This window comes from Drosophila ananassae, chromosome 2R, assembly GCF_017639315.1.
Source record: "Drosophila ananassae strain 14024-0371.13 chromosome 2R, ASM1763931v2, whole genome shotgun sequence".
Classification (NCBI taxonomy): Eukaryota; Metazoa; Arthropoda; class Insecta; order Diptera; family Drosophilidae; genus Drosophila; species Drosophila ananassae.
The window spans coordinates 10,193,618-10,208,311 of NC_057928.1; the positions used below are offsets into that span (position 1 = coordinate 10,193,618).

Sequence of the window (14,694 nt, forward strand, 5' to 3'; positions counted from 1 at the left end):
TGCGCGATCCAAGATGCGCTGAATTATTTCATCTATTTGACTGCATACGGCTTTTTAGCGCACAATTGCAGTTGCATCAATTTCATTTAATTTTTCCCCAGCCATTCATTTCTTCGTAACTCTCTTTCTTGGCTCTTTTTGGTCTCTTAGCCCTCTGGTTTCTCTCTGCCGCAATTGGCCCTTTCCCAGACACAAATGTCAACTTTTCGTCAAAGTTCGCCCTTTGAGTTGACGGCTGGAAGTCCGCATTTCAGTCGCGAAATAAAATTTGGTGCCGCATAAGTTACATTTCTGCTGGTGTATTTCGGCTTGTCTTTGTGGTTTTGCCATTTAAATTGAATACGAGAGGCTGTAAGCTGTAACTCTAGTTATCTGCCCGCTTTGGCGCTATTACATCATGATCACTTCTCGCTTTATCTTCATTATGCATTCGCATGTTGGTGGAAGTATCTGTCTGCACGAGAGTCTTTCATTGAGAAAAAGGCACAAACTTGTTGTTGTGTTTGATGTTGTTTTTGCTATTATTGTAAGTGGTAAGTGAAACAATAACATTCGTAGTTACAGCCACGTTCATTTGCGTGCTCTCTTCTTCAACTGACAGAAATGATACAATTATGTTCCTACTAGGAAAGTTTAAAAAGACTTTTCTTAATATCACTGTGGACGGAAGTCCACGAGGTGACGACCTGCATGCCTAGGCGTGCGCGAGGAAACTCTATATATAGCCGAAGAATTAAAAATTTTCTGTAGGCAACCGATCTAAATGAATGATATACCAATCGAAAGGTATTGTTTCAATTAGATAATTTTTGTCGAAACATATTCCAAAAGTTATTTGGTTTGGGAGAAATTAGGGTGAAAGTAAAAAAAAATTTTATCACTAAAGTGGGGCTGGTGGACACATTTTAGTCCCCAGATAGAATATTTTTATATATTCGCATTCTAGAGCTAAATACGCGTCGATTGGTACCTCAATCGACCCGATCCGACATTTCATTCAGAAGTTATTCAAAAAATTCGATTTTTTCTTCTTCTTCAAAATGAAGCCAGTTTGCGTCGGTTTGTCGGTTTGTCTGTTTGCACTATTTTTATCTTAAAAATCCTGAAAAAAATTGGAAAATGTTTGTTACTATCATATGAGCAACTATTGTTCTACAACTTTTTGAAATACCTTTAGCTTACGTCAAAAAATTAAAAAAACTTTGTTAATGAAAAAATTCATAACTTTATAATTAAGAAAGATATTAAAAAAAGCTTTACACCGTTGAAATGGTTTTTTAAATATCAATTTCACTTTCTTTGAGACCAAACGTCTATATAGTAAAAAAACAAAAATACACTGAAAATAAACTTTTTTTTTTAGAAAAAAAATTATTTTTCAAAATTGACTCGACTGATCCTTTTTTTTTATTGCACGTGTAGATAGCTTTTGAGATGACGCAACTTTCGATATATCGCTTATATTTGGCAAAATCCGTTAACTCAAGATATAGTCCTGTAAGTGCAGCTACCCATTTTGTCCAGCCTCTTGTGATGCTTGCATTTACTTATATGTACATGTGTATGTATTTGATTGGCATCTTTGCTTTTTGGAGTCTGCTTATATTTGGTCAATACCCTAAAAAATATGGAGTATGTATATCTTTTCAGATTTTAGTTTATTTATTAAAAAATAAAATCCAAATAAAAAAGGGCTTGAAAAGCAAAACGTAAACATTGACTCAACTTGGACTCGAACCCAGGCCCTCTGTGTTAGGAACCACGACGCTCTCCACTCGACTAACCTAGAACTGTGTTGCTTGATGGCAACTTTTGTTGTAATTCTGCTTTGTGTTTCAGTGTCTCATGTCTTAATGAGAAGACTCAGAAGATTGGTACTTCAACCGACCCGGTCCGACATTTCTTTCAGAAGTTATTCAAGAAATTCGATTTTTACAGTTTTTTCAAAATGAAGCCAGTGGGTCTGTTTGTCTATATTTTTATACCCTTGCAGAGGGTATTATAATTTTGGTCAAAAGTGTGCAACGCAGTGAAGGAGACATTTCCGACCCTATAAAGTATATATATTCTTGATCAGGATCACCTCCTGAGTCGATATGAGCATGTCCGTCTGTCTGTCTGTCTGTCTGTCTGTCTGTCTGTCTGTCTGTCTGTCTGTCTGTCGGTTTCTACGCAAACTAGTCTCTCAGTTTTAAAGCTATCGAGTTGAAACTTTGCACACACCCTTCTTTCCTTTGCAGGCAGTATATAAGTCGGAACGGCCGGGATCGGTCGACTATATCCTATAGCTGCCATATAGCTGATTGATCGGAAATGCCATAACTTCGGGGTTTTTTAAGATAGAGGGTTGGCACTTTCCACACATGTTATATTTGACCAACATTGAACATATTGAATTATTTTGCCCAAAGAGTAATCTGTACCAAGTCCCATCTTTCTTACTTAAAAAACACCAAAGTTTGCCAATTCCGATCGTTGTATGACAGCTAAAGGATATAGTCGGCCGATCCTTATGAAATTTTGCACATAAGATATGTTGGTCAAACATAACATGTGTGGAAAGTCCCAACCCTCTATCTTAAAAAACAACGAAGTTATGGCATTTCCGATCAATCAGTTATATGACAGCTATAGGATATAGACGGCCGATCCCGGCCGTTCCGATTTATGTACTGCCTGCAAAGGAAAGAAGGATGTGTGCAAAGTTTCAACTCGATAGCTTTAAAACTGAGAGACTAGTTTGCGTAGAAACAGACAGACAGACAGACAGACAGACAGACAGACAGACGGACAGACGGACATGCTCATATCGACTCAGGAGGTGATCCTGATCAAGAATATATATACTTTATAGGGTCGGAGATGTCTCCTTCACTGCGTTGCACACTTTTGACCAAAATTATAATACCCTCTGCAAGGGTATAATAAAAAAGAGCTTAAAAAAAGTAAAACATAAGCATTTTGCCTCAACTAGGATAAGAACTCAGGCCCTACCGTGTTAGAAACAACAACGCTCTCCACTCGGCTAATCTCGAACTTCGTTGCTTGATGGCAAATTTTGATGTGTTAATAAGAAGAATGCAAAATTTTATGAGTAGAAAGCTTTATATGCATATGCCCCCACTGAGCATATAATGCATATAAATTTACTTAAATTACGTGTTTCGGTCAAATCATGGATTAAAAGCTAAAAAAAAAACCAGGCAAACCAACTCCGCCAATACTTTTCTAATATTTATTATTTTATATCGCACACCCAAAATAAATTGTTACATTCAACAATTGGTTTAACTAGAAAAACTGGAAAAACGAAATTTCCAGTTTTTTTTTAATTTTTTATCTTTGCGCATTTATTTTAGATATAATACATGTTTATTATATGATTGATCGGATATGCCATAACTTGGTTTTTTTTTATAAGTTAGAAGGATGGAACTTAGTACAGATTGCATTTTGGACAATCTTATCCGATTTGCAAAATTTTATTAGGATAGGATGGGACTATCTATGGTTTCCGTTTTGGGCAATCTAATCCTATGTTTCATAAGAATCGGCCAACTATATCCTATACCTGCCATATAACTGAAAGATCGGAAATGGCACAACCATTCTATTTTTAAAGATGCTTGGGGCTGTTTTCAATATTTTTATTAGAAATTTTGTTGATGGTGAAATTCTCATAAGGATCGGACAACTCTATAGGATCCGATATATATAATAATAATATAAGCTTCTGCTTAACTGCAAGGGTATATCAAATTCGGCTCCGCTTGAAGTTAGCTTTCCTTTCTAGTTTTTTTTTTATAATTTATTATATAGTGGAAATCTCATAAGGATAGGCCTCTCATCTGTTAATTTGTTAAAACAATTTGGTTTCCCACAACTATGAAACAATTTTGGATTTTAAATACATTTTTGAGCAAATTTTTAATTAAAATTTTTAAACTAACCAAATTCCAAAACCTTTGTAAATTAAAAATACTTATAACTTCAGAGCACTGAAGCTATCGAAAAATTCTTTACGTCTTTGGAAAGGTTTTTAATTATTCCACCTTCTTGAATGTCAAAATCTATAGAGTTAAGAAAAAAGAGTTTTGATGTTTATCCTTACAATTAAAGTATTGCTAACCATGTGAATCGCCTGTCCAGAGGTTACTTCCATATACATATATTCTATATATTATGCGTTCTGTTTTAAATAATTGAAGATCAATATATACAAAAAAACAACTGATATCATATAAAAAAACCTCTTGACGAGGTAAAGTACCGGTGACGAACCTGCATGCGAAACCCAAAATATCTGATATCAATTTTAGTGACGAAAATATGCTATATAGGTGTACAAAATTGCATATAAAAAATATTCTTGTTCGGCACGTGCAAGAAAAACAAAAACAAATCAGTCACGTGCCGAACAAGAATATTTTTTATATGCAATTTTGTACACCTATATAGCATATTTTCGTCACTAAAATTGATATCAGATATTTTGGGTTTCGCATGCAGGTTCGTCACCGGTACTTTACCTCGTCAAGAGGTTTTTTTATATGATATCTGTGATATAAAAATATATCAAAAATCTTGTTTTTTAACCTTTTCCAAATTATTAAAAACTTCTCTTTTAAGACAAGTCATTTAGACTATTATTTAAACTATCTTTATACGAACTGCTCCCTGAAACTTATATAGTTCATCCTATATAGTCATGTCTCATTTGAATAATTTTTGACTTCCCATTGCAAATATGAGTGCACCACCAAGTAAACCACTTTGCAGAGTCTGTGGAGCTCAAGGTTATTGCCAGGGCAAGTTATATGTTGAAGGGTTAGGAAAGGGGAGCTTTGGCGCTGCACCAGTTGGTAGTAAACAAATTAACAGTTTTTCATTTGGTTGCATGCCACATTGAATGGCATGCGCAAAATTCTTAGCAGGAAATGAATATCAAATATGTACGTTTGTATGGTTAATTAAATTAATTCGTGCACCGCCCGCCTGTGTCTGAGATAATCAGTTTTATTTGGTGTTGAAAGTATTTCTGTTACCTGGCAATAGCCATTGTTGTCGATTTAGGAAATTACTGCCACAGCTACTGCGGTCTGTCTGCTTAGCGAAGCAAATAAATCAAATCGTCTCGAGCTAGCCATAGTGATATGTTCGGATCGAATCAAATTGGATCGGTTTGGATCGAAGCCGGAGTGTAATGAGGCTGCCACAACAACACCGAATGGCAAACAACATGATTATGCAAATGTCTGCACCACCGCCTCTACACCGCCACCGTCGGTCCCACCGCTTTCGGATCGATGCGGTGGTGCGTCGATAGTCGCTGCATAATAGCTCACCACCCGTTGCCCGTTGCATGTTGCACTCATTAATAATGGGCGCGTTTTTGTTACTGCATTTTATTGCACTTGCTAATCATGCTGCCCCGTTATTTAATTTAACGCCACCCGGCTCGCACGATCCCCCACTTGTAAGCCAATAATAGCCACCGTTTTGGACATCTGCTCGGTGCGTTTCGCTTCCTTTTTGTGTGGGCTTACATATTTTATTGTGTTTTTATTGCTAGCCCTAGTTTCCGTTGTTAAAGTCTGACTTCCCGCACAAAAATTATTAATTATGAGAGAGGAAAAGCTTTTTGGAAGCAGTGAAAATTTTTAATGATTATTTCTTTTTTGAGCTCCGAAACGACAATTTCAAAGAACCATATCAATGACAATTCTGATAAGATAAACGACTAAATATGTTCAAAATTAATATAAACGCATATTAAATCGAAAACATAGTTCAAATTTTATAAATTTTCATAAAAGAAAATGTGCATAGCCCGTTCGGTTAAATCGTTTATCAAAAGCTTTGATTTTGGTCAAGTGAAAATATATAACAACCGAAGATCTAATTTTATAAATTTTTGAAAAGGAAAATGTGCATAACTCGGTTAATATTTGGCGGATCGATAAATGGCATACCTTCCCCGACTTAGAAATCCTAGTATTTTCATTCTAAATAAAGACCTGGAAACAAAAATTCGGACCCAATTTTCGAAATTTTTCAAAGGGGAGAAAACTGTATGGAGCCACTATATGGCTCATAGCGAAGGCTATATCTTTGGCAATAATTATCAGATTCTTGAGCGGAATACCTTAAACGATTCCTAGATCAATTCTCCACCAATCTGCATCAAAATCTGGGAACGAAATATTTTTTAGATTTTTCATCAACTTTTCTGGGGGACCTGCCAAAATCTAGAAAACTGTATGGAGCCACTATATGGCTCATAGCGAAGGCTATATCTTTGGCAATAATTATCAGATTCTTGAGCGGAATACCTTAAACGATTCCTAGATCGATTCTCCACCAACCTGCATAAAAATATAGAAACCTTCGTGGTCGATTCTCCCGCAGAAATATTTTCCTTCTTTTTTATTGATAAATATCGTAACAAATTAAAAAATCTTAAATAATGTTCCATTTTTAGATGCTTTGGTATCAAAACTCTTTCCTTTTGGATCCAACTGATCGCCGCTCCATGTATCCACGAGATGACAGATATAGTCTCATTATTAGGAATTTCCAGCCAACCGATGATTTTTGCCAAAAAATGGGTCACATTTTTTTTGTTTCATTTTCCCAATCTTTTGATGCAGATTGAAGCGGATTTGAGTTCTGATTTGTAGATGGTATTCCGTTCCTAAATCGGTCGCGAAATATGTAAAATATTCGCTAAAAAGTTTATCAAAAGCTTCGATTTTGGTCAAGTGAAAATATATAACAACCGAAGATCTAATTTTATAAATTTTTGAAAAGGAAAATGTGCATAACTCGGTTAATATTTGGCGGATCGATAAATGGCATACCTTCCCCGACTTAGAAATCCTAGTATTTTCATTCTAAATAAAAACCTGGAAACAAAAATTCGGACCCAATTTTCGAAATTTTTCAAAGGGGTACCATCATGATTTTTGCCAAAAAATGGGTCACATTTTTTTTGTTTCATTTTCCCAATCTTTTGATGCAGATTGAAGCGGATTTGAGTTCTGATTTGTAGATGGTATTCCGTTCCTAAATCGGTCGCGAAATATGTAAAATATTCGCTAAAAAGTTTATCAAAAGCTTCGATTTTGGTCAAGTGAAAATATATAACAACCGAAGATCTAATTTTATAAATTTTTGAAAAGGAAAATGTGCATAACTCGGTTAATATTTGGCGGATCGATAAATGGCATACCTTCCCCGACTTAGAAATCCTAGTATTTTCATTCTAAATAAAAACCTGGAAACAAAAATTCGGACCCAATTTTCGAAATTTTTCAAAGGGGTCATCATGATTTTTGCCAAAAAATGGGTCACATTTTTTTTGTTTCATTTTCCCAATCTTTTGATGCAGATTGAAGCGGATTTGAGTTCTGATTTGTAGATGGTATTCCGTTCCTAAATCGGTCGCGAAATATGTAAAATATTCGCTAAAAAGTTTATCAAAAGCTTCGATTTTGGTCAAGTGAAAATATATAACAACCGAAGATCTAATTTTATAAATTTTTGAAAAGGAAAATGTGCATAACTCGGTTAATATTTGGCGGATCGATAAATGGCATACCTTCCCCGACTTAGAAATCCTAGTATTTTCATTCTAAATAAAAACCTGGAAACAAAAATTCGGACCCAATTTTCGAAATTTTTCAAAGGGGTACCATCATGATTTTTGCCAAAAAATGGGTCACATTTTTTTTGTTTCATTTTCCCAATCTTTTGATGCAGATTGAAGCGGATTTGAGTTCTGATTTGTAGTTGGTAGTCTGATCCAAAATCGGTCGCGAAATATGTAAAATATTCGCTAAAAAGTATATCAAAAGCTTCGATTTTGGTCAAGTGAAAATATATAACAAACGAAGATCTAATTTTATAAATTTTTGAAAAGGAAAATGTGCATAACTCGGTTAATATTTGGCGGATCGATAAATGGCATACCTTCCCCGACTTAGAAATCCTAGTATTTTCATTCTAAATAAAAACCTGGAAACAAAAATTCTGACCCAATTTTCGAAATTTTTCAAAGGGGTCATCATGATTTTTGCCAAAAAATGGGTCACATTTTTATACCCTTGCAGAGGGTATTATAATTTTGGTCAAAAGTGTGCAACGCAGTGAAGGAGACATCTCCGACCCTATAAAGTATATATATTCTTGATCAGGATCACCTCCTGAGTCGATATGAGCATGTCCGTCTGTCCGTCTGTCCGTCTGTCCGTCTGTCTGTCTGTCTGTCTGTTTCTACGCAAACTAGTCTCTCAGTTTTAAAGCTATCGAGTTGAAACATTGCACACACCCTTCTTTCCTTTGCAGGCAGTATATAAGTCGGAACCGGCGGGATCGGTCGACTATATCCTATAGTTGCCATATAACTGATTGATCGGAAATGCCATAACTTCGTTGTTTTTTAAGATAGAGGGTCGGGACTTTCCAAACATGTTATATTTGATCAACATATCTTATGTACAAAATTTCATAAGGATCGGCCGACTATATCCTATAGCTGTCATAGAACGATCGGAATTGGCATAACTTTGGTGTTTTTTAAGTTAGAAAGATGGGACTTGGTACAGATTCTATTTTGGACAAAATAATCTGATTTGCCAAATTTCATAAGGATCGGCCGACTATATACGATCTTCTATATATCTAATAATATAAGATGCGTGGCGCCACCTAGCGGACTGCGACTGAACTGCAAGGGTATATCAACTTCGACTCCGCCCGAAGTTAGCTTTCCTTTCTTGTTTTTGTTTCATTTTCCCAATCTTTTGATGCAGATTGAAGAGGATTTGAGTTCTGATTTGTAGTTGGTAGTCTGTTCCTAAATCGGTCGCGAACCATCATGATTTTTGCCAAAAAATGGGTCACATTTTTTTTGTTTCATTTTCCCAATCTTTTGATGCAGATTGAATCGGATTTGAGTTCTGATTTGTGGTAGTCTGTTCCTAAATCGGTCGCGAAATATGTAAAATATTCGCTAAAAAGTTCATCAAAAGCTTCGATTTTGGTCAAGTGAAAATATATAACAACCGAAGATCTAATTTTATAAATTTTTGAAAAGGAAATGTCCATAACTCGGTTAATATTTGGCGGATCGATAAATGGCATACCTTCCCCGACTTAGAAATCCTAGTATTTTCATTCTAAATAAAAACCTGGAAACAAAAATTCGGACCCAATTTTCGAAATTTTTCAAAGGGGTCATCATGATTTTTGCCAAAAAATGGGTCACATTTTTTTTGTTTCATTTTCCCAATCTTTTGATGCAGATTGAAGCGGATTTGAGTTCTGATTTGTAGTTGGTAGTCTGTTCCTAAATCGGTCGCGAAATAGTTAAAATATTCGCTAAAAAGTTCGATTTTGGTCAAGTGAAAATATATTACAACCGAAGATCTAATTTTATAAATCGAAAATTTTAATTATCTAAAAGGAAAATGTGTATAACTCGACTTATACTTGGAATATCCGTAAATGTTATACTTCTTCCGTCTTCCCTGTCTTCTTTATACTTATACGTCTTCCCTGAAATCCTGCATAGAAATCCAAAAAGAAAAAACTGGGCAACAAATAAAATTTGTATTTAAACACTTTTAAAATCAATAAAGTCAAAAAAACTCTGTATTTGAACTGTGGTACTGTGTTTAATAAATTATGTTACATTTACTTTGAGAGAAATTTAATTAACAAAAAATGAACAATGATAAAAAAAAAAAGTATTTTTAATTAAATCCTTCTATAACTTTTCTAACAATATAAATATTACGAAGACAGTCGGCAGTATATAGATATGTATTATGGTAACTTTTATTTTTCGCTTAAGGTCTAAGCACAGAATCGTATTCTATGGCTGGATAAGTTTAGTTCTACATCCTATTTACACATACATATAACTTTGCTGACTTAAGGTTATGTTTCTCGAATGAGCTGATGAAAAAACGAACGTAAGCCCTATCTTCATAATTGATATCAGTACGAGTTTTTTGGGCACTATCAACTAGATGTATAGTGAAATGAATAATGGTGTGTGCACATCAAATGGAACTTTCAGTCTCTCTACTCGAATCCAGCGGGTTGCATATGGAATTGCTGGCTGCTCAGCGTCATCGTGGCAGCTGGCAACTGGATGTCCTCCATGGTCATGGAGGTCTTGGGAAGCATCTCTGAAGCGTCTCCAGATCCCGAGGCCAGCTCGCCGTCATCGCCTTCCAGCATGGCGCTGTCAAAACTTTTGTTCAGGCGATCATGGAACTCTGTCATGGAGATCTTTTTTAGGGCAAAACGCTTGCCAAACGTCTTCTTGACCTTCTGCCGCCGCTTTTTCAATAGAATCTTGTTCTTGTTCAGTCCATCGCTGAAGGATATGGCTCTTCGAAGCTTACGTCCGCCGAACTTCACAATCCTTACTTGGTTGCTAATGGAGCACTCTTCGCTGTCGTCCTCCGCATCAGCGGCATTCTCATCGCTCGGCTCCTCAAATATGGTCTCCAAGTTAGTGGGCGTGAACTTCTTCATTCGCTTACTAGTGTAGATCTTCTCGATGCTTTTAAGTGTCTGGGCATTGGTACTGAGTTCCTTGCGCTGTTTCTTCTTCTGCGGCTTCATAATGGCGCTGCACACCCGGTTGAAGTTGTCCTTGGATAAACGGGCGGGCATCCTGCGACGCGCCCCACCGCTCCTTGAACTGTAAATGTACGAGCGGCTGGATCCACTGAGACAGTCGCTATCGTCATCGTTGTCCTCAGCCCGACTCAATTGGGAATCTGCTTCGTCGGATGCGTTGGACACGCTGCTTACGCTGTCGTCCGATTCTTCAGGCCGTGTACACCCGGGGGTGTCCTGCATCTCCTCCGTATCAGACATGGCCATGGACTTGAAACTCCAGGAGAAATTGCCACTAGTGGCCGGCCTTATAATAGAGAAACAAGGGGGTGCAATCATTGGAAGAGGAAGACCAGCGACTACTCACCTATTCTCAGTTAATCCTACGTCCTTGGGCTGAAATGTGATCTTGGCAAAGTCGTAGACGATGTTATCCATTGTGTTTATCGCTGCACCGCGAGCATTTCCTTTTATTTTAATTCCTATTTGAGAGCGTCTGTCTGGGAAAACTCACTTCTTGCACTCCAGGGGGTAACCTTTTCCCGGAGGAAGCAGATCCTCAATCCTCCGAATTGGCTGTAAGTTATCTTATTTTAAGGGAAATTTTTTGAGCAAAGTACCCTTACGTACTTTTACTTCTAAAGCTGTATGAGCGTCTTTATTTTTTATTATTCTATTTTCCGAGAGAAACAATACAAAACAGTGATGTCTTTCTAGCTCCTCTATGGCCAATAGCCAGTGTTGCCAGATGCCGGTTTGAACTTCCCCCTAAAACGTATCGGCCCAGAAAACCCACTAAAAAATCCCTATTTCCCCCTAAATTTAAAAATGGTCCGGAATTTCGGAAACTTTGATGTTATTACTAATAACTTATTAGACAAAGATTTGAACATTGAACACAATAAATAGTCAAAAATGAACGTCAAACAATTGGAAATAAAATGTTATCAAAGGGCAACATTCTGTTAACCTCGTTTCGTTACTATACAGTTCTGTTAGTCAACTACAGTGTTGGAAAGAATCATTATGTTTACATTTCCCGCCATAGTTTCTGTTTAAAATGTTATATTTTCACTTAACATATAAAATACAACAAATAAATTCATTAACACATATATCCTGAAATGAGTACAAGGAAATATTAAGAAGTATAGTGGACAAAAATCGGTGCCTAAATATTTTCTTATGCTATTGTTATCTATCTTTGGTAATGTTAAAAACTTTGATAAATGATTATATTGTATTATACATAATATTTTTAACTATTAACTAGTAGCTATTAAAGGGAGAATATGATTTAGTACATAGAAAAGTTTTTTCTATTTTCGTCGGATTTTATTGCATTTCCTTTTTCAATTAATTAAAATTAAATTATATGTATCCATTGTTAACTTTGATGGATAGAACTATAAATTATACACTTAAATGTTTAATATATTGTGACGATAATGAATACGCTTGAATCTAATCGAACACGGGCAGTTCCCCACGAGCAAGACTCGAAAGACTTCGTCAAGTTGCCTTAAGTTGGCAAATCGATAAAATAAAGGCTCGTCTTATCTAGGGGTTGTAAATAAACTAATAATATTGGCTGTTTCCGGCAAAACAAATGGTATAAAATCGCCGCTGGTGTTTACTTTGATTCATTCACTGTAAGCAATATGAAAGTGTTGGCTGTTCTTCTCCTGGGGGTGATCGCCTCCGCCTCGGCCTTCGAGAAGCCCGTCTTCTGGAAGGACGTGCCCATGGGCAAGTCCTCGATCGAGGGTCGTATCACCAACGGATACCCGGCGTACGAGGGTAAGGTGCCCTACCAGGTCGGACTTGGCTTCAGCAAGAACGGAGGCGGCACCTGGTGCGGAGGCTCCATCATCGGCAACACCTGGGTCATGACCGCCAAGCACTGCACTGACGGCATGGAGTCGGTGACCATCTACTACGGATCTGTGTGGCGTCTCCAGGCTCAGTTCACTCACTGGGTGGGACGTGGCGACTTCATTGAGCACGGCTCCGGCGACATCTCCCTGATCCGCACTCCTCACGTCGACTTCTGGTCCCTTGTCAACAAGGTGGAGCTGCCCACTTACAACGACCGTGGAAACAACTACCAGGGCTACTGGGCCGTCGTCTCCGGCTGGGGCAAGACCTCCGACGATGGTGGTGTGACCGAGTACCTGAACTGCGTTGATGTCCAGATTGGCGAGAACTCGGTCTGCGAGAACTACTACGGCAACTTCTCTGGCGACCTCATCTGCATCCCCACCCCCGAGAACAAGGGCACCTGCAGCGGCGACTCTGGCGGCCCTCTGGTCATCCACGACGGTGGCCGCCAAGTGGGTATTGTCTCTTTCGGCTCCTCCGCCGGTTGCCTGTCCAACGGACCCAAGGGCATGGTCCGCGTCACCAGCTACTTGGACTGGATCCGCGACCACACTGGCATCGCTTACTACTAAGCACTTTTCTAAATAAATATTGAAGCTTTAAAAAACGAATTTACTGTCTTTTCGTCATAATCTGGGAAAAAGGTACTGAAAAATAATTGCAAAATGGCAGTGGTTTTAAGTTCTAGGATTCTTCAAGTCTTAAAATGAAGCTCTTTCAATATCTTTGGTTTAAGGGGGTCATCCCGTGTGGCGCTCGGCTTATTAACATTTTTTTAAAATGTTTTTTCTAGATATATAAAGATATAAATATAAATTTTAAACTTAAAATATTGTTTAACACCTGATATATACCGTTTTAAACATCTCCACCTAAAAAAAGAGTGCTCCTCTTTCCTTCAGCCTCCCTCCAATTGTTAAGTAGTTTTTATTTGTTTAAACTTTAAAGTGAGAAATGAAACAAAACTATCTCGTTATGAAATGAGTATTCTTAATCAATTCTTTTTAAAAGGGTACAGATTGGAAAAAATGGTTTGTTTTTAACTTTTCTACGAGAAGAGAATTCCGCGAATAAGAAACCATTCTAAGCCTTTTGCTCTTCTGAATGTCAGATGAAACACATAATTTAATTTTTAATAGCTCAGATTATTTTTCTTATTTTAGTAAGAAATGCCAGTATTGTCGCGGATCCAGTCCAGATAGCTGGTCACACGGGTCATTCCCTTAGGGCTATTGGAGAGGCAGCCAGCGGAGGAGCCGAAGGACACAATGGCCACCTGGCGGTTCCCGTCGTGGAGGACAAGGGGACCGCCGGAGTCGCCGCCGCAGGAGCCCTTGTTCTCCGGAGTAGCAATGCATACGTGGTTAGGCGTGATCACCGTGGTGCCGTAGTAGGACTCGCAGATGGAGTTGTCCGCGATCTGGATGTCAACGCAGTTGAGGTACTCGGCCACTCCACTGTCATCGGAGGTCTTGCCCCATCCAGAGAGAAGGGCCCACGAACCGTAGTAATTGTTGTAGCGATCGTTGTAGCTGGGCAGCTCCACCTTGTTGACCAGGGACCAGAAGTCGACGTGAGGGGTGCGGATCAGAGAGATGTCGTTGTTGATCGTGTTGGTGTCGTAGGCGTGATGCTGGACAAAGTCGTTTTGGTGTACGTAGTGGGTGTACTGAGGCTGAGAACGCCACACTCCTCCGTAGCCGATGTTCACGCCGGCGGCTCCGTTGGTGCAATGAGCGGCGGTGAGGACCCAGGTGTGATCGATGATGGATCCACCACAGTACCAGCCACTGCCGTTGCCATTGTCGAAGAACAGGCTAACAATGTACGGAACTTTTCCCTCGTACGCCGGGTATCCGTTAGTGATACGACCGTTGATGTTCTGACCCACGGGCATATCCTTCACGGGAATTGGCTTTTCGAAGGCGGCCACCAGGGCCAAAGCCACAATTAGTAAAACTCCCAGCACTTTCATCGTCAAGAATAATACCCATGTTAGCTTTGGACCCCTTTATATACCCACCCGATTCTGGTCGAATCATCTTCTTTAACAAACTTAAAACCTAGTAATTTATTAACCCATTCATCTGGTATCAGTTGATAACAGGGAAACTCATATATTTTTGAGTTCCTTTGATGGTGCACTTTAATTTTACACCGAAAGAAACGGGAGCTCAT

At 38.2% G+C, this 14,694-nt stretch overlaps 3 protein-coding genes across 4 annotated transcripts; 1 reads left to right on the forward strand and 2 right to left on the reverse strand.

The window, feature by feature from the left end:
- Positions 1 to 9,669: 9,669 nt before the first annotated feature.
- Positions 9,670 to 11,419, reverse strand: LOC6493538 (protein tantalus). 2 transcript variants are annotated; one of them, XM_032454344.2, is made up of 3 exons: positions 11,266 to 11,419; positions 11,003 to 11,211; positions 9,670 to 10,942 (listed from the first exon to the last, which is right to left on the reverse strand). In XM_032454344.2, the coding sequence occupies exons 2-3, from the start codon at positions 11,071 to 11,073 to the stop codon at positions 10,090 to 10,092; spliced, it is 924 nt and encodes a 307-aa protein (XP_032310235.1). In that variant the 5' UTR covers positions 11,074 to 11,211; positions 11,266 to 11,419; the 3' UTR covers positions 9,670 to 10,089. The 2 variants fall into 2 exon arrangements, with proteins under 2 accessions (XP_032310235.1, XP_001957959.1); XM_001957923.4 differs by having other exon boundaries at positions 11,003 to 11,412.
- An 856-nt stretch (positions 11,420 to 12,275) lies between these two features.
- LOC6506391 (serine protease 1) lies at positions 12,276 to 13,127 on the forward strand. The gene has a single exon (XM_001957922.4). The coding sequence runs from the start codon at positions 12,297 to 12,299 to the stop codon at positions 13,086 to 13,088; it is 792 nt and encodes a 263-aa protein (XP_001957958.1). The 5' UTR covers positions 12,276 to 12,296; the 3' UTR covers positions 13,089 to 13,127.
- A 513-nt stretch (positions 13,128 to 13,640) lies between these two features.
- LOC123257109 (serine protease 1) lies at positions 13,641 to 14,517 on the reverse strand. Its single transcript, XM_044714704.1, has one exon. The coding sequence runs from the start codon at positions 14,489 to 14,491 to the stop codon at positions 13,676 to 13,678; it is 816 nt and encodes a 271-aa protein (XP_044570639.1). The 5' UTR covers positions 14,492 to 14,517; the 3' UTR covers positions 13,641 to 13,675.
- Between the last annotated feature and the right edge of the window lie 177 nt (positions 14,518 to 14,694).